The sequence below is a fragment of the Aquila chrysaetos genome, chromosome 6 (genome assembly GCF_900496995.4).
Source record: "Aquila chrysaetos chrysaetos chromosome 6, bAquChr1.4, whole genome shotgun sequence".
NCBI lineage: Eukaryota > Metazoa > Chordata > Aves > Accipitriformes > Accipitridae > Aquila > Aquila chrysaetos.
Genome location: NC_044009.1, coordinates 12,322,931 through 12,348,159, shown reverse-complemented (window position 1 = coordinate 12,348,159; position 25,229 = coordinate 12,322,931). Strand labels below are relative to the sequence as shown.

Sequence of the window (25,229 nt, the reverse complement as noted above, 5' to 3'; positions counted from 1 at the left end):
TCAGAGCTATCAACCAGAGACTGATCTGCTGGGTTCCCTCCAGAGCAATAAAACACATTTTCCCCAGGTAAGCTGTAACGCCACCGAGAGGATACAAAATCCTTAAAAATGCTGTAACCAATACAGTCAGCTTCACTGGATGTGCTGAAAAATCATGAGTAACTGATTTAAGCTCTCAGGTTAGTATAACTGGTAAACAGGAGAACCTCACCCTATTGATTGATCTAGCGTAGACCTGGCTGGAAAGCAGCTTCACCCAAAAAGCGGAGAGGAAATAATGAAACCTGTCCCCAGAGACATACAGCTGAGATATAAACAGGGATTTAAAGGGAAATTTTCCTAGTAAATCTCTCAGCATTTCCACAGTCCTCATTTCAACCTAGTCCATTCCTCCCACCCCCTTGCAAAAGTGGCTGGACTTCTGACTTGTATTACCATTACGGAGGCTGCACGGCGTTTGGCAGTACCTTTTACTTGCAGATGAAAATCTCCATCTCCTCTTTCCCCAAAGCTTTTCAAGAGAAAAAAAAAAAGGGGGATAAAAAAATACATTCATTTTGGATTTGTCAATCAAAATCTCAGGCGTCAGCATACTGTGTTGGTTGATGTGTTAGGACAGACCTACAACGCCCTGAAAAAAGGGTCCCTGGTAGGGACTAAGAGCTACGGGGTGACAATTCCTAGATGCTGAACGTGGCATTGCCCTTGAAATGACAAAACCTCTCTGTACCTCGCAGGGTCTCCGTGACCTACTTCGCTCCGGAAGGATAACTGAAACGAACAAGAATCCTATCCTCTTAATGCGCCACAGAGTTAAGTTTCTTGTATATTCAATGTCCTCCTACAAGCAGGACCAAAGCACAGAACAATTTTCACAAGCAGAGCCTCAAAGAGACCAATGCGCTAGCTCCTGCGTTGCTCAGAAAATCATTTTGGATTTTATTCCGGCTCTGTTCGGGCTCTGGGGGACAGTTTATGTCAATCTTTTCTTCTTTTTTCAAAAGTATTGTAGGTTAAACTTTGGGCCTAACAACCTTGACAGCGTCCCTTTACATTTTTTAGACGAGCCATTGAGTAGCATTATGACAAATTATGGGACCTGATGATATGTAACAAGAACATCTCCTCCAGTCAAAGGCTGTGGAGGAAATAAAAAGCCTGAAAGAAATATTTCTGGCAAAAAAAGAAACTTTTTCCTCTTCATTAGTATAAGAAATTGCAGATGGTGAAATACTTCAATTAACTATAAAGTAGGGTTTCCTTGTACAATGACTGTATTCACTTAAGACAGCATGTAGAAGACACAAACTCTTCTTTTGTTTGTGTAGCTATATAGACAACAAGTGAAAACCTTTGAAAATCATCTTCTTTAGAAGCAAAGTTGCCTTTACATAGTATTTTCTGTACGTCTTTGCTATCATTCTTCATTATGGAAATAACCTGTATGTAATCAATGTTTCTATTGGAGTCAACCTGCCTCTACCTTTATCGGCTGAAAGCAAGACTGCTGGCTGTGATGCCAACTAGCTGGTGAAGAAGCTGTTGGGCTATTTTGCAGGTGGAGAAACAGTGGAGTTCATTATTAATAGATTATTTATTATTGAAGAGTTCATTATTAATAGCTTATTTACAAATATTTTCTAAGTGTCATCAGCTGTTTGCCTGGGAATAGCTTTTTAGTAGCATTCACAAAATAAAGAAAAAAACCGATTAACTATATTGATGTTTGTATTACTAAATAAAGGCAGCAGGTTATTATCGATATGGTTAAGAAAGAAAAAAGCAAAACTCTACTACCAATCTCCTCCATAGCTATTTTTTCATGTCACCATAGCTCTGAACGTATCTTGTACTCTTTAGTTAGTAATAGACCAGAGTACTGCACTTAAAACCTTTGGTATATATAATTTTGCAGAAGCAGATCCTGATGTAGACCTGCTCTTAGGAGCTTCAGTCATAGCTCACAATCGCGCCTCTAGAAAACAGGGGAAGTCAGTAATTACCAAGCTAATTCTTACCTGAACCTTAGTCATCTTCAGAGTAAAAACACCATCTCCCATAACAGTTCTAATGCTGTTTAAGATGACAGGGTAAACAATACAATTTTACAGGTAAACATCAACGTTACAGGTAAACACCTGCTCTACTAGCCCATTGTTAGACGCAATTTTTTAAAATTCTTTTTAAGATCACAACATAAGTCAAAGCCCGAGCCTTCCCTTTCACAGTGAAAAACTTTCCCATCATTCTCGCACATCCCATTCCTCCATGGGGCACTAACAGTCTGTTACCAAAGTTTACCTTCTCACTTCACATCAGGGATCAAAAGGTTATCTATAAGCAATGGTGACCTAATTATTAATACGAGTTTTGCTTAGGCAAACTGGTATCTAACTGTGTACAGAGAGTCTGAGAGATAAAGAATACAGTTGACAAATCACTAAAAATTAATAGATTTTCGCATTCTCCTTATAATCACTATGGATCCTCACACCAGATTCTTTTAAGTAATCTGGCAAGTATTAACTTACACTTTACCTTATTATTAAATACATTAAGCACATATTAATCTATGATTTATTACAATTAGGTTTGCTCTAATTTAATTAAACACTGAGGCCTCTTAAGTATTCTATGAAACTCAGGTATGTTGCCTGGCAAGTGAGGATTTTCTGAAAACAGTTCTTCAGGAACCCTTGGTGATATTTTAAAGATCTTGATTGTGGACTATCTACCATTGATGAGTGCTTACTTTTAGGATGAAAATGTACATGTTTGTTATTTACAGTATTTCAGTGGAGTATCTCATTTGAGGCTCCAACTACTGAAATATTTTGTATTTAAACAGACTTGAACTCTCACAGCATCGTTTCTAAAAAGCATATTCCCTTTAAAATATTGTCTTCAATCTCCATAACTATCTCTACGATTTTACATATGGTTCTACAGGTGCCTATTTAATAAGTCAGTATGTAATTAACTGTATAGCCTGTTGTGAAGCCCCAGGAGCACAGCTAAACAGGGATGGGAGAAAATATAAGTATCTTTGGGCCAAGCTACATTGTACAGGGAACTCTGCAGCAACCCCTTCTTGCAAAGAAGTTTCAAAGGATACAAATGGGGTCAAAGAGAAAACTGTAGTGGAAACAGGAGTGATGGAAATGGCCAAAAGAGCAAAGTTTCACGGATTTTCCTGCAGTATGCTGAGACTCAGTATCACAGAATGGTTCGGGTTGGAAGGGACCCTCAAAGTTCATCTAGTCCAACCCCCCTGCCATGGGCAGGGACACCTTCCACCAGACCAGGTTGCTCAAAGCCCCATCCAACCTGGCCTTGAACCCTTCCAGGGATGGGGCATCCACAACCTCTCTGGGCAACCTGTTCCAGCGCCTCACCACCCTCACAGTGAAGAACTTCCTCCTTATATCTAATCTAAATCCACCCTCTTTCAGTTTAAAGCCATTATCCCTTGTCCTGTCACTACAGGCTCTGGTAAAAAGTCTTTCTCCATCTTTCTTACAAGCTCCCCTTATATATTGTCCATTTAGAAGAAAAAAGACTATTAAATGAGCACCAGCGCAAGGAAAATGAAACTTCTGCAGATATTGTTCTGGTCCAAATGGCAGATGTACATCCAGGCTGCACTAAGTTTGGACTGGCAAAACACGTTTAGTAGAAAGCTGAGGTTATCGCTACAGAGATCTATCAGGATGGCATTTCACTATGAGCAGACGGTAATGCACCCTGAGCTACAGGCCACAGGCCATACCCCTTATGTGGCTGAATTATAGCACACACGATGCTGAAATGTCAACTCCACATGCAGAATATTTCCCCTTGACATAAGGAAGCCAGTAACTTGCAGCTGAAGTTGGAATATGAAAATCAGCATGTAAAATTTCCCAGCCCATCTTACAGGTGATGACTGATTCTTCCAGTTGTGTAAAATTTTATTAGAAACACCCACCCACATTCCTCTGCTACTGCAGACGACACATGGCAAGAATGCACTGTAAGCCCAAGTTAATGAGTCACTGGAAATGGAAAAGATGTTTAATAACTTTGTATACAAAATACTTTTTTAATACTTCAAAAGTCAGTGTATCCCTTAACCAAACAAGATCCAAATAAAGAGTACCAAGAAAGAAGTTATTACTCAGTTAACACTACTGGCTGTGAGACATCTCCAGAGACTGCAGAAATATTTAAAAAAATCAGTAACGAGCAGAAAGACGTGTATTAGTCACGGGATAAGCGCTGTATGATTTCCTTCACTATATCCACCTTTCTAAGCTCAGACTGCTGCGACATTCATGTGATAAACAGCATGTCTCACCATAAAATTTGAATTGGTTTTTCAAGAAAAAAAAAGTTATTTATAACTGACCATTCACAGCCCACTGACTGGCAGCCATCCAACCAAAAAGTAATTATGTGTGCGACAATGATGATATTAAGCCCAATGTAATAGGATTGCTTCCAATTTTAAGGTTAAGTAAATCATGAACTGTACTTTTATGTATAAATATGTTGGCTAAAGCATTCAAGTTGCCTGGAAATGGGCTAGATCACTTTAGTGTTTTGTTTACCACTACAAAGTATTACCATGGCTGAAAAGCACTGGCATTTATGATAATCACAAACCAGTCACCATCACTAGCAATTTTCAAATGATGATTTAAAAACTAAAATGTCTTTTTTTTTTTTTAATCTTGAAATACTAGCTTGCATGACAATTGCACACTGTGGACACAGCCACTGAAGTCCCAAAAGGAGGAGCTTGGGAAAGGAGATATAAAAAGGGAACTGAAACAGTCTTCGAGGGAGCTGCCAATTCCTTGTCAAATGAAGCAGAGTCAGAAATACTCCAGCCTAGCTTTGTAATCCATCACCGCAAACTGCAGCTCTTCCTCCCCAGATTAAAAAGACAGATTAAAAAGCACTGGGGAAGAAGGCACAAAGGAACTCAAAGTCAAGTCAATGCCGTATCAGTTTGAAAATCCCAATGAAGAGGACACGTGTGGCAGTAGAAGCTGAAAAGTGCCAAACAACCTCTTCTCAGATTACCCTGGAAACTGGAGCCTACCAGATAAGAATCATATTCTATCAAACATTATTTTTTTCAAAACACACAGGTATTTTCCACATTTCAGCATCCCATTCAAATGGGAAATTTGCCACGATAGGTCTGAGCCTCACAGGAGTTGTTGATGTCACTGCATACATCGTGCTGTTAAATATGTTATGAGATGCTTGCAAGTTATCTTCTGCTCCTAAGGAATCTGTTCCACCATAGTCTCCCCCAGCCCTTAGATAAATAATCCTTCAGGGAAAGCACGTACTCCCGTAGGTAGAGTTGGTAGCAGGCTCAAACAACTGAGTCCACCACTCAAAGTCAACAGAGCCAAAGATGTAAAACTTCTCCCCCTTAAAAGTTGACCTTTCTAAGGCCTTTACCTTCCTGATGGAGACAACTATGGAAAATTAGGAGCTGACCGTGGGCCTTCTGGTTTGTTACAACTTGGGCACTAAAGACTTGGTTCAAAACCTCATCAAGGAAGAAACACCAAGGCCCCCCAGCCTGAAAAACTTGTATCTCAGTGTGGATGGCAGAAGGCTGAAGAGCAAACAGCAATCCTGGCTGCTTGTACAGGGATCAAGCACACATAGGTCAGCAAATACACAGATTTTGAGAAGTTTCTCTTCCAAAGGAGAAGGAAAAAAAAGATTCTCATAGCTCTTGTGGGCTGCCTAGAAGTAGTAAAATGTTACTACAAAGTAAAACACATAAATCCCCCCAAACTAGGATATGGAATTTCAGACAATAGCTGAACCCGAAATCGTTGGAAGAAAACCCAACAGCTCTGTTTCAAAGAGCAAAAACCCACCAAGACTGACTATTTTTTCTTCTCTTAATTCAGGTTTGGCCCCAATATGGGAAGTGAGAACTGATCTTAAAGAACAGAAGAAATGAAAAAAATTGAAGCTGGTTTTTAAGGGGTAGGACTGGCCAGCATAGGATTAGTTTTAGGAAGAAAAAACCCACAATCCAATTAAAAGGGAAGCAGTAGAAGAGGGGCAGGGTCCATAAGGAAGGTTTCACTTGCAAGTTTAAGAAGCAACTGAGCTTTTGTTCACATTTTGCCTGTTTAAGCAACTCTGTAAATTCTGTCGGACCTGGGAAGGAAGCAGTCCCACCAGAGAGATATTTAGTGGCAGAAATGCCTTCAGAAAAGGCTGAGAGCTTGCCATGTCTTTTTGCAGGACTGCTTTATTATTTCAGCCAGCAGTAGGCAGGTAGAGCAGAATTATACTGACAAACGGAAATAAAAATTTGGGGTGCTACCACAGTATTTTGACTGCGTCTTTTCACTGTCAGTCACAGCGTATTCCAAGCAGGTGAAACATAAGCTCTTCATTTGATGCATGGCTAACACAACATTGTACTTCGGCCTACTATAAAGTCCTACTCCCATCTCTCCAAACTACACATGCATCCAAAAATTAGATATTGTAGGATATTCAAATGTGAGAAACAAGATTGGTGGTACTGGAACAAGAAGCATAATAATATTTTCTTACATGGTGCTTTGAGTTCGATATGCATGCCTTTAATGATTTTCTTTTCATTTTAGGAGGAATCTGAATTAAGAAAGATGTGACATTTTTATAGGCAAGAAATTAACAGCAGCCTAATCAGCCTCTGAGACAAGAGAAACTAAACTAAGGACCCAGCTACCGACCCTTTGCTTCTCTTAAAGCACGCAGATTTATCCTCATTACGGGATGAAAACAGCACTCGCTCTGCTTGGTAACGTCATCTTCGTACCACTTGCAGATAAACCGCATGCTCGCTGGAACAGGTGCCAAAAAAGACATGTTCTCACAGCCTGAAGGTTAAACTGGATTAATTTTGAAAACCTGAAAATTGATACACTGTAATTTAACATGTGCTCAACATGTGTGCTCAGCAGCAACTGAAAATGAAATATCTTAAATATTATCAAATGTTACATCATTAAATATAAATTAGATGGAAACAGGGGAAAGCTAAAAATTGACTAGGAGTTCAGCTACTCTAAATGGCTAATATGTCCATTTTTCACCTGAAGCCCTCTCCAATACAGTTTTGCCATTAAGCAAAAACCTAAAGAAAGGTAATCAATTCCAACTAAAAAGCACTTCTCCCGGAATGACTGCACTTCAAACCCCTGGCTGGCTGCCAGCCCCCCCAGACAACAGCTATCAATGTTTCTGACTATCACAGGAGCACGAGGGGCCATGCATAATTGACTAGAAGATGGGCTAAAACTGTGCCCAATCAGTGTGTGATCAAAAACGCGTGGAATATTCAGCGCCACTTGATTACATGGAGGCACGTCCTTTCGCTCTCCTCATGAAATCTCTTCAAGGTCCAGAGTACTGTAATAAGATCATTACTGTCAAGCGGTACGAATCGCAGGCAATGAGTCTTGGGATAGGAAGTCATACTTCACAAGCTCCTCTGGTCTTTTTTTTTTCTCTCTCCCTCTTTTTTTTTTTCTTTTCTTTTTTTTTTTTTTTGTATTTTACTGCGTGTTGAGGCAGCAAGGCGACGAGGTGACAGATAATGATCACATCACTGTGTGGCAACTAGAAAGGCACTTTTAAGAAAGAGCACAGAGAAATCAGCTTAAGAGAAACTCAAACATTTTTTTTTTTTTTGGCTTTTTTTTCCTCTCAAAAATTAAATAGAATTAAACTGTGCAGTATTCTCCTTTCATGAATTGTGATTTAATGTCATTGAATTTAATCATTTGATAGATTTTCATATTATACCAAAGCCTATTACCTCACAGACAAATGGCCAATTTTCTCCATCTCACGCTCACAAAAGAAACCTTTATTAATTTTTTTTTTTTCTTTTTGGAGGGGGGGAAGTGGTGGAAAATGTCAATGATGAGGCCTGTTCAAGTTTTCTTTTTACCTACTCCTTTCACTGGAGTTGCACACTACACATAATGCATAACATCCATCACAAGTAACCTATCTGTAAAGAGAAAGGTGGAGGGATTGAAAACAGGAGATTAAAGCACAGGGTATAAAACAAACATGCAACAAGCTCAGTACTGAAATCTCATGCACAGCATGTGTATCTGCAGTAGAGGCTTCAGATGGAAAGATACCAAGTATCTGCTCACTGAATTTGACAGCTAATTTAAGGCAACTATTTGATTAAAACTTGACAAAACAACACAGGTTTGAAATGACTGACTGGTCAGGAGTCGGAAATAAAAAGAGGTCTACATTACTGTTACGGGGTTGTCTTGTAAGTGCCTGACATCAATACCGCAAAGCATCAAAACTGGAATGGCTCCAGGGTTGCATTTTTCAAATGGATAAAGCTGCTATGATCGCACAAGAGCCTACTGCTTAAGAGGAAGGAACAGTCATCCTAGTTAAGAACACCCACCTGCATCTACAGCACCTGTATCTACTGAAGATTAAATCCCATACCATGGTGCCCTCCACCTGGCATTTCACTCTCAAGAAGCTCACCCTCTTATCTTAGTTGGTCACCCTTTCAAACACATACCATTTGGAGATGACTCCTCAAGGCAAGATGAGGATGTCCAGCTCCACACTTCACAGACTCTGGCAGGCTCTGTCACCATGCAAGAACCAGGGGTGCATAGCACTTGCTAATGCACATGTTGCTGATATTGCAACTTGTAGTCCAAGAAAGGTTGAAACATCGTGCCCAGCTGACCCCAACCTACCCTTTGAAAAATCATCGCATTAAGAGAAAAATGCCCATTAACATACAGAAATGAGAAAATAAATGCTTAAAACCATCAATGTCAGGATTAATAGGTAATTTTGGAAGAACCAAAATCACAAAGGGAAATTGAGAGAAGAATCACCATCTCTTCAAGGGAAACAACTTTAAATTGCTCAGGCTTTTGCACTTTGCCCACTTCTCTTAAAGAAAAATTCCTGGGAGGAAATATAAGCATGTTCAACAACTTATTTAGTAAAATTGCTCACATACACCGTCACCTCCCTCAGTTTTGGTTTGGACCTGCTTTTTAAAAGGTGTCACAAACATTTTGGCGAAGAACCAAAATGAAAAGGCCAAAAATATTTCTTGATCTGTTGTTATTAAGGTTGTTATTAAATCCTAAAGTCTAAGAGAGCTGCAAAAAAATCCCACCAGCATTAAAAGGGAGCAGAGGAAGCATTTGGCTGCAACCGGCAAAACATAGAGTCTACCTGTGTGCAGTAAAGCTAGCAAATTCCCCAAACCTGTAATGCCTACAAGGTACAAAAGAGAGCGTCAGACTCATGATGCTGGGCAAATCCTGTGCATGCAGACTCTTCAGTTGCAATCAGCTGGAAACACCGTCTTCACTCCAACTTCCCTGTAAGCAGACGGCATTAGATACACCTAAATCACAAACTTTATCAAATGAGACTTTCTACATCTTTCTTGATAGATACCATGCCTGGAATACCTTTATTTGGAGCACAGAGGGGAGACGACCAGCAAAGCTGTGCATTGGGAAAGATCATCACTTGTTTCACCTGGATTTAAAGGCAGACGTGGTTTCGCTGCCCACTGAGGTTCTTCAGACCTGGAGCAAGGAGGCTGATTACACAAGGAGTATTTCCCGGCACTATGCTCAGATTGGTTCTTAGCCCTAAGAATGCATTGAGTAGCAGCATATATTCATCAGGGCTTACCCATAATTGACTAAAAAGTAGGGTTCTGGAATAAAAAAAACCAACTCAGTTGTTATTTCTACATTCTGTTCTGTGTGTACCTCTTGATTATGAGTTCTTTTTAGTATAATGCCAAGAGCATGTTTTATAACCCTAGGCTAGATCAGACCTATTGACACATTCCCCCTTGAATTTCAGGTTTGAGCTATACATGAGAAACCTCCACAATCAAGCCACTGTCATTAATCTCATGTTACATATTATGGTAAAAAGTGCACGTCTGTAGTCAACTGGCATCCCATCAACCCTCCCCTCAAAGCTGCCCTGTGCCTCCTAAGGCAAATGGCAGTTTAACAAGGCATGCCATAGAGAAGCAGAGCATACAAACAGCCACAACAGGTCGGGGCATGAGGTCCACCTAGCCCGCTATGCTTTCATCGGCAACTAGTGGGAGATCCTGCCCACAAAAAGCAGAACAGGAACAGATAAAGCAACGTGTACCCTGCTATACCTTCCAGAATGGTCCATAGTTGGGAGAGGTTGTAATCTGTATTTTAAGAGACCTTCATGGATTTTTCTTCTTCATATTTGTCTAATCTAGTGCTTCTGTTTTAGCTGCTTAAGGTCTTTGGAAGGGAATTACTTAGGACTTCCACGCTTCAAAGGCAGCTTCTTCCCAATGTACCTCTGCAGCTCAGTTCCAATAAGCTGATGAGTCCCAAGTACACAGAAAGCTGAGGACAAGGCATCCTTCAAAAATTAAGTCTTCCTTCTACACCATAATAGCCTATTCATTTAAATTGTGGCACCTTGACTCAAGAGATCAGTTATGTGGTGAACAGGAAGACACAAGTTATACTTAACAGAATGACCTTATTTTAGTCTTGTAATTTACTATAGCTTTATAATACATAGTCATCTCATTTTATTTTTAAGATAGTTTAATTTAGTTATATAGATTCATAATGAAATTACGGTCTTAGGCTCTGGAAAAACTGGCAAGGAACTTTTAAAGTAGACACTCTTACTTAAGTAACAAAACAGAACTAACTTCTCTAGCAGGATTAATATCTTACAAGTACTTCTTGCTATCTTGTAAACATCATGTTGTGAACATCAGGAAGCTTTTTCATAATCAAGGTCTCTGTCTCAGGCTGACAGCATAGTTCTAAGGACACTAATTACCTGAAGCCAGTAAAACACTAAGGTGTCACTTGTTTTCATTCAATTATAAAGCCACTTAGAACTTCTTCCTTTTCCAAAAAATCAGGCCAAATCACAGTGCAGCACTTGTACTAAGGATACAGAGTGTACCCTTCTGCAGTCACAACACAGAGTGCTTAATGTACTAAGAGTGGGACCACTTTTCACAGAAATGTAGGGGGAAAAAAAAAAAGTGTTATCTTTCTCTATCTATCCAGATGTGCCGGTGTGTACAACCACCACCAATTCATCCTGGGACTCATCCTTTCCAGAATCCCCTTCCCCGCTGACCACCACTGTGACACTTTTCCTTTCAACCAGGTAGGCGGAACAAGCAGCCTCTTCCAACCCTGAGCTAACAGTGGTTTTAAAGAGAAGAGGGAATCTTTCAACTTGTTTAGCCTGCAATGAAGTAGGTTAAAACAATAGATGAGCTTCACCTCCCTTGTCTTTCACTCCTCAGCATCAACATAAATGTCTTTCAGCAGCAAACCTTTCATGTCAGATAGGCTGTGACGACTGAGGCTGAAGGTTTCCCAACAAGTGACCTTTATGCCTTGGTTGAAAGTAAGTCTCTGAAGATTCGGTCTAGATTTTATTAATTTCTGCCCTCCTGCTTCTCAGGTGTACAACAATTGGCCAGTACTATATCTCCTGCGAAGCAGTGAATGAAGTTACTGATGATCAGTGGAATTACAACCAAAGAGTGTTTTGACACTGAATAGGTGATAACCTCTGAGACACTTGCAGTACGCTTAAATCAAAACAAGCATTTGGCATTACAGACAACAAATATGGTCACATACTGTTGATTTTTTTTTTTTTTTAAGTTCTCATGCAGACAGAAGAAAATACAGCTAGATATTTTGCTCAGTTTTGTTTCATTTTTAATGCCAACTAAGACCTTTTTTGTTTGCTTGTTTGTCTGGTTGGTTGGTTGGTTTTTTTAAAGAAATTTTTACCTACAAAGCAGCCAGAGCAGAGAATGGCTGGATCAGGCAAGGCCTACAAAACTTTTGAGATAATCCACAAAATCAGGATGCATATACTTATCAAACCACACTCCTAAAATCTTATTAAAAGCAAGCTTGTTAAACTCCAGATTTAGTGATGATTAGCAAAGCAGAACTTGGGTCTTTTGTGTGCAGTATGCAATTCAGCAAAATGCTATTTGCTGAAATTTCTGAAATGTTTCATGCACAGGAGAACTACACAAATGACATTACAATCAACAAACTGTATATTAAGAGAATTCAGCAATAACCCTAAATGAATTACAAACCTATTTAAAAAACCCCCAACACTCCTAGCTATCTGCTTATACTGCAAACCCTTCCAGTTCCAAATAAATGCTTCTTTTCTTCAACACTGCAGTCAAAATGCCACTTTTGTATCAATCTCACTTAAAATACTGCTGAACATGTTTTAAAACTATGGAACATTTGCTTCCTAAAACTTCGGGCACTTAAGAGACCAGAAATAGAAACAAAACCTGCTCTCACTAAACCATCCATCAGAAGTTGCATAGAAATACTGCATGACAGGATGGAAACATATTCCTCTTCTGTATGACACGGGTCTGCATTTGGGTTTTTAAATTTTTTATGGGTTTTTTTTTAGAGGGGAAAAAGCTTAAGATATCTCTAACCACTTTAAGGAGAGTATAACTGCAAAAAAAATTGGGCATGGAAAAAATTAAGGAACAACTGTTTTCCCCTACTGATTTATCCTCAGAGTTTGTGTTACTGCTTTACCGCACGTGGGGAACCCCCTGCCCCAAGCTAGCATGCTCAGCCCCCACGTGCATCGCGGCAGCAGCAGCGTCCCAGCGCAGGCTACGCACACAGATAGGGTGCTGGGATGGGCTTTGCAGCCCACATGGGGCTAGATGGATGAATGGCTTCTAAATGAGCTAGCTTAAATTAACTCTGATATGTCCACACATAGGCCACAGGAATATGATGAAAACTCCTCCCTAATGCCAGCACTAATGCTTTATTTCATTTTCACATGTTCACCCATCTCACAGTATCAGAAACCTGCCTTCTTACTGAAATAAAAACCACTTTTCCAAGAACACCCCCATATCTACTCCTACTACACAGTCAGTTGTAAATATTGATAGTTGATTTATAGGGACTAGTAATATAACTAGGATGACAAGATTACCAGGAATAATTTCTGTGGAGTTGTTACGTGGGCAACATCTGTTTGCCTGTACAACCGCAGCAGTATACTTAATTATCCCATAACTGACTGGAAAGAGCTTTTACTTGAGGAAGTTTTGGTGTCAGCTTAGTTCTGTGCCTTACTTCAAGCAATACAATCCATACAGGGACCTTGACATCTAATAGATTTGATTCCAAAGGTTACAAACTCTTGAAAAGGTGAGTAGTTTTGCCCTTGCTGCAGCTGCAGGTCAAGATATTAGATTTCACATCTTCCTTGCAGAGAAAAGGGAGTGACGATGCTGTGACTTTTTGTGCTGGAAAGGTTTCTGAACATGCTGTCCTCTGACAATGTCAGAGGGTTTCTTACAGACCATAAAAAGCCAAAAAAAAAAAAGAAAAAAAAATAGCACCAAGTAAAAATACATTCCTTCATCATGGTGCTTAATTCAATGTATTTATAAGTAAGTATTAGCATTAACAATGTCAAGTCCATCTCTCAAATGAAGATTCTACTCTCCCACAAACACTATAGCTCATTGTTTGCATCTGTTTCACTGAACAGGCCTCAGAGGTGTTTCCACTAAATTTCCAAAATTCCCAAATCACTTTTTTTTTAATGCATGGTTAGAGAAATTTCATTTTTTTAGTTCAGTCTGGCCACCGCACACGTACTAGAACTATGCACCTAAGGAAATGCATGTTAAAATTGTCTGGAGAAGACTATGCACAGAGCCGTGTACAGAGCCAAGCATGTTTAAATCATTTCAGCATACAATGCCCGCAGGTAAATCACAGGGACGCTTGAGGGATGAGACTAAGGAAAGCTTAGGGTGAGAAGCTGAAGGTAAAATGCACACAGTTTTTTTTCATGCATTGTATACTGCATATTCAGTTAACAGCTGTATCACTTCCAATTTACAGAAAACATCAAATTTTCAGGTGTTATACAGACTCCAGAGATGGATGCTAAGAACTGCATTTCCCTAATATGGTTTGTCATTCTGGTTTTGGGATGGCTGAAAGGGGCCAAGAAGTCTTGGGAATGAACTGGCACCTCCCTTGGCTTTTTGCACCTTGTCCCACCCTCTTGGACTCAAGTCCCCACGCAGCTGAGAAACCAGATGAAAGCAGTGAAATTTTTGCTTATTGCTAAAAGTACAAATGAGAAGTCTGACTAAATCCTGTTTTTCCAACCACAGAAAACAAAAGAACATATCTTCATTTCAAACTTAACTATAGCTCATCTTCAACACTCCCTGAGATTCTGAACAGAAGAATGACTTCAGTGTTATAAAACATGCATGTGAAGAACACAAGCTTTTGAAGTACCTTTACCAGTTCACTCTGGTAAAATAAGAAAAATACGATTTCTCAGTAAACTGGGGTTCATCCTTAGCTACAAGCCAGAAAGCGTACACCTAGAGTTGGGGGCTAGAATGCACAGATCAGAAAAGCACAGGGAAAAGCAATTACTTTACAAGGGGCAGAGAACAAATACCTTTGTGTTAAGAAAACAGTTCTAAAAAGAAACATAAAAGGTCTTTCCTTGTCCTTCAAAAGTTCTTTAGAAATCAGCAGTGAAGAAGAATGTGGAACATGGATTTACAGAGAAAACACAGAGTTTGGAAAGTCTACTGAGTCGCTAATCACATTTACTACTCTGTCATCAATTCCCGTTTCTCAGCTCCATCTGCATGAATGGGAACACAGAGCTACGCTTGTTTTGCCTACGCTGCCGAGAGAGAAGATAAATTAACAGCACTCTGCCTGCAGCTGCCTTGCATCTCCCTGAGCGAAGGAGCGATTCACCCATCTACCTGGACGCAGTCGGACCGGCCTTACAGCAGACAGCAACATTGGCTGTTGGCCACAGCTCTTAGTCAATGGAACCCTTGCAGAGCACAGCTGATCCAGATTTGATGCAGATTTGGGCTTTCTATAGCTCCTAAAATCTCAGAGATGGATTGAGGGCAGGCAGGTTCAAGCTGGCATAGCCATGAAGCTTTGAAACTGTCTAACAAGAGTAAGAAACATAAACAATGGGAAAGGTCTTTCTGTGAGAGTACTTCCAAGAAAGCTTTTTAATTTTTCTACTTGTTTTCAAGCTGAAAAACCTTCTTATCATCGCTAGCTGTTCCACTAACTGCAGCAGCACAAGGGTACCAAAACAGACCGGGCTCTGAGCTGCTATTCCTCTTTGAAACACAGCACCGTATAATCCTGCTCTGAGCAAGTTTAGACAGCATGGTGGGAAAAACACTGCTGGTTGCTGGCACCTTGCCTAATGTAAGCATTCCTGCTGTTACCCTCAAAAACACTGAGAAATTTTTTCAGTGACAAGTTCTGTACAGAGAACTAAAAAACTTCTCTCTGGGTTTCATTGCACTGGAAAAATTTCAGAAGAATCTGGTTTTCCAAAATAGGAATTGAATTTTAATTTTCATCCAACTGCAGTACAGTTGCTTTAGTATTTTTGTTGCTGCAACCGTTGTCTCAGAAAGCCTGTAGAAAGATAAACCAAGTAAGATGAAAGAATCGATCCCAGAAAGAGAGGGCTGTGCATGTGCAGATAGTGTGGAGAAAGAAGAATCAGCATGACCTTTATGGAAGGGCATAAAAGAGATGAGCATCAGTCCTTGGAATTAGTGAATCACCCTGGGCTCACTAGTGTCCATCATCGTGATATCTGAATACTTGGGCAGAGGTCAATGATCAAAGCAGGCATGTTCAAGGAAAAAAAAAGACCACAAAGTGCAGTAAAAATGCTAGAGTTTGCTGAAGACCAGATTTAAACCTCATTGAACACCTAAGCTTTGCTACAGACAAAAATGAAGGAACCCAGAATTTCTGTTTGAAAGCTTGAAAAGTGCCTGGACCCAAAGGAAGGCAACATAAAATCCAGAATTACTCAAATCATTTAACTCTGATCCATTGTAACTGTCTGAGAATAGCTACTGCAGGAGTATCCTCCTCTTCCTTTTCACAGTGAGCTCAGGATTTCCAGAAGGAAGGAAGATATGGTTCTCCCATGATTATCACCAGTCTTCTGTACTCCATTTTCAATAAGTCACCTGCCGTATCTCAAACACTCAATCAAAGTTGCCAAGGCAAAGCATGCATCCCTCAGAACATCTCCCTTTTACTGTTTAATTTGGATTTGTGGTCTTCAAAACCGCAGTAACCCTCTGAGGGTTTAAATCTATGCTTACGGCAAGTGTGGAGGAAGAAAAATCAAACCGGAAATCTTTTAGGTCATTGGACAGATTTGTAGCCAAGCGCTGCAGAACAAAGAAATAAGCCTTTTCCTGAGGAAAGGCTGAATTATTGAACTGAAAACTGCTTTGAATTGCAAGACGGATGTGAAAATGCTACATTCAGCTACTTGGAGAAAAACCTGTAATGGCCTGAAGCACCTCAGATACACACCCCACTAGCAGCAGACTGGCTTGTGACATAGGTTGTCCCAGGACTGGAGTTATTCCCATTATTCAGCATCACAACAAGCTCAGAGAGATAAACGCTACCTGTCTGGTCAACCATAAAGCATACCGAACCTGTTGGTGCAAGCCAGAAATTACAAGTACCAGAAAATACACACAAAGGTTGCAAGTGCCCACATGCCAGGATTTAGAAAAAGGAACCCCCAGCCTTTGTTAGACTTGGTAGAAAGTACTTCACAGGAATCTACAATCATTATTACTTTTTCTGAGATGCCCTTCTTCTAAAAGGATAGGGAACCCAAGCATCCTTCATTGCTTTCTCCTTCAGCTACCACTGACAGACGAGGCTGACTGTCCTAACTGTCAGGCATCTCCTCCCAACCTTGCTAAGGATTCAAGGGCCAGTAAGATTAGTTATCTGCTGAAGGATGCCTGGAGTTCCTCTCACGCACAGCAAGAACGCTGTGTAGAAAGTTGTGATTCTGTTCTTGTGGCCAATTGTTGTTTTTCACTGGGCTGTGCTTTTAAAGAGATGTTATAAAGAATTTAACTGTGGTCCACCTAAGACACAACTGTGAGCCCCAAGCCAGAGAAGAGTGCCCATCTCAGAAGACATGCAAGAAGAGGTGGGTCAAAGAAAGCTGATGGGCTAATGTAGAGATACAAAGACTGTAAAAGCAAGCGTTGGCACTCACTACTACTTTTAAGGCTCCCTGTGCCTTACTTAGTTACTGCTTGCCAGCCAATTCTTACCCTTCTGGAAGCATATTTATCCCATTTATATGAAAGAGGACAATTTTGTTGAGTTATTGCCAAAGGATTTCAGACTAGCATGTTATGATGCTGGAAGACAAGGAGAAGAGCAAGAGAAAACAGAGAAGGATGAAGGAGCACGTACTCCCCACTTCAATCAGAACAGGGATTTCAGGGGCAAGATGCACAACAACTGCAGATCCCCCATTGCTCGCTGCAGGTCAGAAGTCCATGCCTGCAGACCAGGACCACACAGGCTCCAGCTCCAGTGACTTGTGAAAATAATCTCCCCAGGAGAAAGAAAACATACATGTATTAACTACTTAGAAAGAGATTTTTCAAAGGCTCTGGATATCCAGCTGGTCTTGATTCATATTGACTTCAACAAAATAGTCTTGGACCAATGGTGAGCGCTCTGAAAAATCCCCTCTATAACTTGCCATTGAGGTATGAAAATAAGTGGTGTAAAAGGGATTGTTAAAAAAAAAAAAAAGATAACATTAAAAATGAAAGGTTAAAATAAAATTTGGCTTCAGGCCATAAATTAGGAGGAAACTAACAGTAAAGATAGTTAAATGACTGGCAAGAGAACGCAACAGGAGATATTCTGAAAAAAAGCTGATGGCTTTTAAAAAAGGATTTGTATAGATAGCTGGGGAAATAAATTCCGTATGTGAAAGAAATGCAATTGAGAAATTAAATAAATGGAAAATAAGGATGACTAAGTAGTAGTTAACATGCCCCTTCTCAGTTGTATACTATTATCACATCTATTTTTAATGTCTCTTCAGCTGTCTGCAATTGTCATCCTTTTTTCAGAACTTGCTCCAACGCTCTTTGATACTGAATTAGCTGTTTTTTTACTCTCCAATGCTTACAACCGCATCTTTTTCTTACTCAACACTCCCCTTTTCCGACAATGTTGTTCCATTGTCTCCGTTTTTCATCTCTCCTTATATGTTGACTCCCCAGTTTCTGAGCTTTCCAACTACCCTTGTTCATCTTTTTTTCTGGAGCTCTTTTGGTTGAATCCTAGCATGTTTCTTTTCTTCTTTTCTAAAGATACAAGCATGTTTTATATCATATCTGGCTACTGTACACATTGTTACCCCTTCAGAAGGGCATTGAACAGCTACAGCAGTGTTCATGTTGGAAATAGTAAGCTAAACCTAAGGGAAAAAAGAAGTTCTTTTTGGCTTTTCCTTTTTGGTTCTTAAAAAAGAACCCAAACATTTAAACTCTCCCCTTTTCCTTTTTATCCTCCAATAACACAATCTCTCCATGAGCAACTGAATATTCAAACAATAACAGGCAGCAGAAGCGTTCGCGATTCTAGAGCTCAGGATGGGTCAAAGCAGAAGAGGTAACACAAGATTTAATAATACTGAAAAAATACACAAGTTCTAACGTGATGTATGGGCTACTGAGTGAACCTGACTTTTTCTTTCTTTTTAACTTCACAAGTATGCCCGCACCTTACCTTTACCGCTAATGATTCTCCATATTAACTTGGGGACACTTTTTTATTTATTAAAAAACATCAGCTCCAAACACGTTTCAGACAGTGGAATTCACCATCCAAGTGATACTTCAGATTATTCAGCTTCATCGTTAAAAGATCAGTGTTTAATTTCTCTTCTTCAGTACAATTTTCTTTACCTTCTGTATGCAAAGCCAATGGTGTAGTTGGGTTGTACTAACAATGCTCTTTGGAACGATATTTTCCAAATTCAGACTTCCACCACAGAGTAAGCTTACCTTCAGCTGTGCCCGAGATACCATCAGCTTTGAAATTGCTCGTGCTTTTCTTCCTGCGGTGTTTCTTTCTGTTGGCATGAGGTGAAGGAGGTGGATCAAGTTTGGGACTCGTCGTACTGGATATACTTGGGCTCGAACACACAGAATCTCCTAACCCGGTATCTGCAATTTGGGGAGGGGGAGGAAAAAAAAAAAAAATTAAGGAAAAAGAAAAATACTGCATAATTTAAATTAATGATTGCTAGAATCCAAGATATAACCCCTTGCTATCTGTTAGCAGCAAACTTCTTGAGCTCATTGACTTCCAAAGGCTACAGAAGAGTCTCCTAACAATACCCATTACTTCTTCAAAAAGGTACAGAAAAGCAACTTGGCTGAAGTTCTGATTAAAGTCCTATTAAATCAACAGGACTTTGCATCAATTTTAGAAACAGGCCAGCTGGAACTGACAAAAAACAATGGGAAATCACTTTATTATTTCCAATTGCTCTGTCTTACAAAGATCTTACTGATCCTCAAATTAACTCGTATAATGCTAGGACATTTTAATACATAATAGAACAGAGATATCTCAACATCCTCTGAACGCTATCTGCTTTCATTAATATTAAAGACAACACACAGAGAAAAGGTGGTAATGGCAATAAAGGTGGGAAGACAAGGTGTGAACTCATGTATGCCTCGTACATTTAATATTGTGTGATAAAGGGTCACTTACTACCTGCTCCTGATGAAAAAAGTAATCCCATGTTCAGTGTGTTTGGTTTCCCACTGTATTAGCTATAGTAGCATAACATGCAACAATTTCAAGAACTAATGACAGAGTCATTTTCTCCCCTCTGCCATCAATTAGCTCGCTCAACCAAATCAAAATTAAAGGTTGATGACACCCCCCTCTCGTAAGCAGAGACCCACAGTCTCGTCCGTGGTCCATGTAATGGCTGGTAATACACGAATGCCTTCTCTTTGAGTAGTTGTTCTTGTTTTCAGTCAAGAAACATCTAACAGCCATATTTAACACAAGCGTAGGAAGTGAAGACATACTTGAAACTTTACTCTCTATCTCGGTCCTTTCACGTAGCAAATACTCAACTAACCTTAATTCAGTATTTTTTCCCAAGGTTGGTAATATGATTTTAGTTTAACTGCAACAAATCTTTTGGCTACGATCAGTACTAAATGCATTTCTATTTTGTTGGTTTGGTTTTGTTTTTAATTATAAAGTTTAATGTAACATCCTACACTTTAAGTAAAGTGCTTGCTGTCAGGTAAAGTGAAGCTGTTTCCAGAACCTTGGTTAGATACCACATTGCACTTAAGTGCAATACCAGGATTGCACTTAAGATGAATTAGTATGTCAAAAGACTATCAAGCCAAAGACTACTTAAAAGGTGGCTTTTGATTTTTTGAGTAGTTAAATCCCCATACAACTGCCTATTTGACAACGAAACACTTATTTTGTTTTTTTCTAATAAAGTTTACTTACTAATTACCTGCTAAGCACAGTTGTGCTGCAAGTTATTAGTGAGGGATAAGTTATGGAGCTAATTGCCTGGCAACAGAGACCAAATCAAATGTAAGCTTTTTATTAAGGATTTTTGTTCTTTTCCCTATGTCCACTATTTTGAAACCAATCATCAAGTATTTAAGCACAAAAGGGAATCCTGGGAATATATTTAGTGTGTATCTCTATAGGAGATTTGAAGTATTTGACCCAGAAATGCTCAAAGCAGCTATCCTGCAAGGGTCTGCTGTCTCCCCGGGTGAAGAGGAAGGCAAACCCTGATGAGAATCTGTGCCAGTGCTCAGGATACTCTTGGCAAAAGGGACACGGGTACCTTTGGCTCCTTGACACTGAAAGAAGAGAAGACGCAAAAAAGGATGCCAGCAATACAAAGGCATGACCATGGATGCAAGCTGGTTAGTGCTAGTCTTAAACATTGACCTCCAGTTTGAGACTTGAGAAGGTTTCATATGTTCGGTACTTAAAAAGAAGAAAAAAACACACACAAAACCCCCTCCTTTGCAGCAATGACGTGAAAATTGCCGTGTTGAGACAGGTCAGCCACAGAGCCAGGCACTGGCAAGGAAGGGGCCTGGCTGTGGCAGCAAGGTCTGCCATAGGGCACCAAAAATGCATCTCATTGATTTTCATTTGCTTGTGAAAATCCAGAAAATTCATAAATATCACAGAAAAATCCCAGAGAGCACGCCAGCCATAAAGGCTTGCTCACATCTAACACAGTTTCTCAAAATGCTTCACTTTTTTCCCTCAGAAAATATGAGGCAAGAGGCACACAGACAGGCCTCATTCTCAGCTTTCACTTTAAAAAGAATTATGCCATTTTACTCACAGGGAGGAAAAAAAAAAAAATCCAGGAAAAACCAACTCTACAACCCTCTCCCATGCCTTTCACAAAGCTCGTTTCCAAATATTTGTGATGCCGAGACGCGTGCCGAAAGGGCATATGAGGCGGGCATATGAGTGCCGTGTGTGACTCCAGCATCAACCACAATGCCCTGGACCCGTAAAATGGTCAAGAAACCCCACTCTGACACAAAATTGCAGAATATATTTTTCAGCAGGATCCTGTTTAAAAAATATTAAGGTAGATCTGTACACTCACTGCAGCTTACTCTAATTTCTAGGCTATAAATTGCACCAACAAAACCTGCTTGTGAGCTCTGAAAAATAGGACACTTATACACGTAGAGTCTGACTACTTGCATCGGAGAGCTGAAGAATTAACCTCCTATGGTAAATCCTCGTGATCCGCAGCCCTTTCCAGGTAATAACCTGCTGTCCTTGGGTCAAACGGCTCTGAAGCGAAGAGCCCGAAGCTTTCCCTCCCCCTCAACCAGAAAAGAAACGCAAGTCGCTCGTAAACGGGTGCCGAGCTGATATTGTTGGTGTATTAATGCCCTGTATTCCCGGTTTCGGAGACCACCCTTTGAAGATGGAAGTTATTTAACATTCTCCCGGTTTAAAATATGAGCAATCAAAAGGCGCTAGGCTTACACGCTGTGCTTTCCCATTTCCCACTACTTCTCTTGCCTGACAAGGTATTCTTCAAATTGAAAAGAGGGCTCCTGAAAGCCCGGCTTCGGAAAACTGTAAATGAGTTCAGGCTTCAGCCCGCTGAATGCAATTTCATACTCCTGACTGAATACAAATAATGCATTTTATTTTGTATCAATTACCACGCCTGAGAACAGACGACCACTGTCGGTGCTATTAAATATAAAAAAAAAAAAAAAAAAAAAAAAGGCAAGGAAAAAGGCACGCCAAATTAAAAAAGCAAGCGCCTCATTACTCCACATCTAAACCAGCTTTGACAGAGGCACTGGAACTCATAAGACGCGTTTCACTGGGTTGGGATGGGCTGTTTTGCAGCCATCCCGCGCGTTCAATGTCAGCCATTAGTTCTTCCCAATCGGGCATCAATGTTCAACGCACACCCAAAAAAATATATAATACTAGTAATAATAATAACAATCTGCAGCCTCTCCGAGCTTCAATACTTGAAGTATGAGTCAAAGAAGCAGTTTCACTTTTCACTCGGGAAGCTGACAAGCATGACTAGAGGGGGAATAAAATAACATTCAGTTCGCATAAATATCAAGCGGGCTGCTTGAGACTGATGGGCCAGGAATGTATTCTTAGCCATCATTCTGGCAGACAGGCCCAAGGACACTCATAACTTATTTTACAATCATTTAGTTTCAGCTCAAGTGGAAAACGTGACAACTTATCTCTGCTGACAAGATGCCATATCGAACCTTACAATTAACTCTCCCACGATTATCTGCCCAGCCCATCATTAGCTTTGCAGTTTTTCATGGACTGTACAGGCAGCGTTCCTTGATGATGGTCGTCATTTGCAGGGTGTATATCTATATTATACAACATTAAGGACAAAACTCTCCCCTTGCCACGTAGCTGGGGTTGCCCTGGGCAGCGCACCCTCGGTTCTGCAACTGCTGGGCCACGTTTCAAGTGATGTGCAGCAATACACTGCTGAAAAATGTTTTCTTCTCCAAAACAGAGCATCACCATGCTCCAGCCTATGACTGCTGCTGCCTGCAGCCTACAGAAGCGAGCTAGAGATGCCCATGCCCTCTCCCAGCAAACAGCCAGCCTTCCTCCCTGCCCTCTCTCCCCAGTGCGATTATTAACTCCTCTCAGCCGCGAGAGCTGACACAAGCCACATCCTTGCAGTTTACCTCTGCATGCTCATGACGCGATAAGGAGGACGCCGTGAATTTCACACCCGTGTTTGGCAACTTTCTGTACCGACGAGAAAATGTGTTTCTCATTGAAAGGTGAGTTTCTAGCTTTGCAGGGTCATGAAATAATGCCAAGTTTATACCAAGGTATAGGAGAGCTTCTACACAAACCAGTATGACAAAATACAGGTGCTCATTCCAGAGAAAGTAGTAAAATAGTCAGTTCAGAGTATACTGAGGGTCAGTTTATACCTACGCAAGTTATTTGAGGCCATTTTAAAATATGCAGTAGCTCACTCCCTGCCCAGGAACAACAAGTGACACTTGGTAACCAAACCCCTTAAGTTATCAAGAGATGGGATATTAAAAAACCCAACCACTCTGTTGTTAGCGCAGTGATTTTTCTTTATAGGTGCATGACACATGGGATAAGACAAAGATTCTGCTTGTTCAAATCTGACCCTCATTTGCTAGAAATTACAAAACAACAACAAAAAAGCCAATGCAGCTTTTATTCCAGAAAGCAAGTCCCATGCCCGCCTCTCCCCTAGAAGCATTTTGTAATCACAGTCATAAGAGAAATTCCTTTCAATTATGACAAATTCTGGTAGAAGAAACAAGAGGCGGAAGGGAAGAAGTATGTTGTCTACAACTACAACCCAGAATTATGAGACGGAACATTAAATGAAAAACGAAACCAACCAATCCTTCTCAGAAGAGTCTCAAGGGCTGTGCTGTTGTACTGTGCTTTATTTGCCATTTGAAACACATTTGATATCCTCTCGCAGTATTACCATGTTTGTAAAAGGTAACATTCCACACAAGTCCCACTTCTTATCTTTTTATAGTTTTATTGTTTGGAAGCCGCATGCGCTCCATAAACAGATCTCAAAGACAACTCCATTTGTGTCCTCTAAGGATGTCGCGAGAGTCCTCCTGGATTTGAAAAGGGTAAGAAATCCAATTCAAACCCAGCCTGCGATTCCTCGGTGCCCCTAGCACAGTACAATGACTAACTTGCATCCCAAACTCCCAAACATCCGTACCGAGCACGTCCGATATTAAAACTGAAGTAATTTCTCCTTCACCACTTGCAGTGCCTGCACAGCAAAGCTGCAGAAGATACCAGCCCAGGAACCAAGGAGGTGAAGAAAATTAGGGACAATAAGCAGGCATGAGTGCCCCAGGCCAGGGTAAAAGGGCTAGGGGTGCAAAAAGCATGAGGAAAGGAGGCAACGTATAAGGTGCCGGAATAGCACAGCACAAAGGCTGAGATACAAAAATCTGAGAGCGGAGCTTCAGCTTTGGCCCATGGTTCCTATTCTCTCTCATAGGCACACAACCCTCTCTCCTGTGTAACCATCTGCAGCGGAAACAAGAGTATTCTGACCTCTTCTATCTTCGTGTCTTTTGATTTATTTCATATTTTTGTCAAATCACCTATTTACAAAAACTTGAAACAAACTCAACAGGTGACGCTATTCTCCACAGACCAAAGTCGAGCTTGATCTGGTTTACATTTTTCTTGCATCTTCTTGTTAAAATTTTCCAACAGGCTTTCAAAGTAAAATTAGACTTTTTTGTCAAGCCCAGCTCCCGAATGCAGCCTTATTCTCAAGTGGCTGGAGATTGATTAATTTGGGTTTTTGATTTGCCGAAGTGACAAGAAGTCAGACATTACAAAAGCAGGACCGGTGAATGGGATCAATTAAAGAGCAGAAGCAGCAACACAATTAATAGCACCAGGTTCAAGGGGAAAAAGAAAGTGCTGATGACGAAAACAACAGCAACAGCTCTGACTGCAGCAGGAATCTTTGCCGCGACCCAAGGAAGGCTGAATCCAAAGAGGGTGTTTCAGAACTTTTACTATGCCATTAGTGTTGAAATGAAATAAGGCAAAGATGTCGGTAGCCGGACTGAATAATAAAAAAAATAGCTGGACACTTTCATCTTCTACACATGTGTTTTAAATAGA

At 40.4% G+C, this 25,229-nt stretch overlaps 1 protein-coding gene across 19 annotated transcripts in view; it reads right to left on the bottom strand.

The window, feature by feature from the left end:
• The window catches only part of AGAP1 (ArfGAP with GTPase domain, ankyrin repeat and PH domain 1), a 397,188-nt gene that overhangs the window by 79,270 nt on the left and 292,689 nt on the right, over positions 1-25,229 (bottom strand). For all 19 annotated transcript variants that reach the window (XM_030016796.2, XM_030016795.2, XM_030016798.2 and 16 more), the window contains one exon: positions 19,028-19,189. In XM_030016796.2, the coding sequence (XP_029872656.1) occupies positions 19,028-19,189 (162 nt within the window). The remainder of the gene's footprint in view (positions 1-19,027; positions 19,190-25,229) is intronic.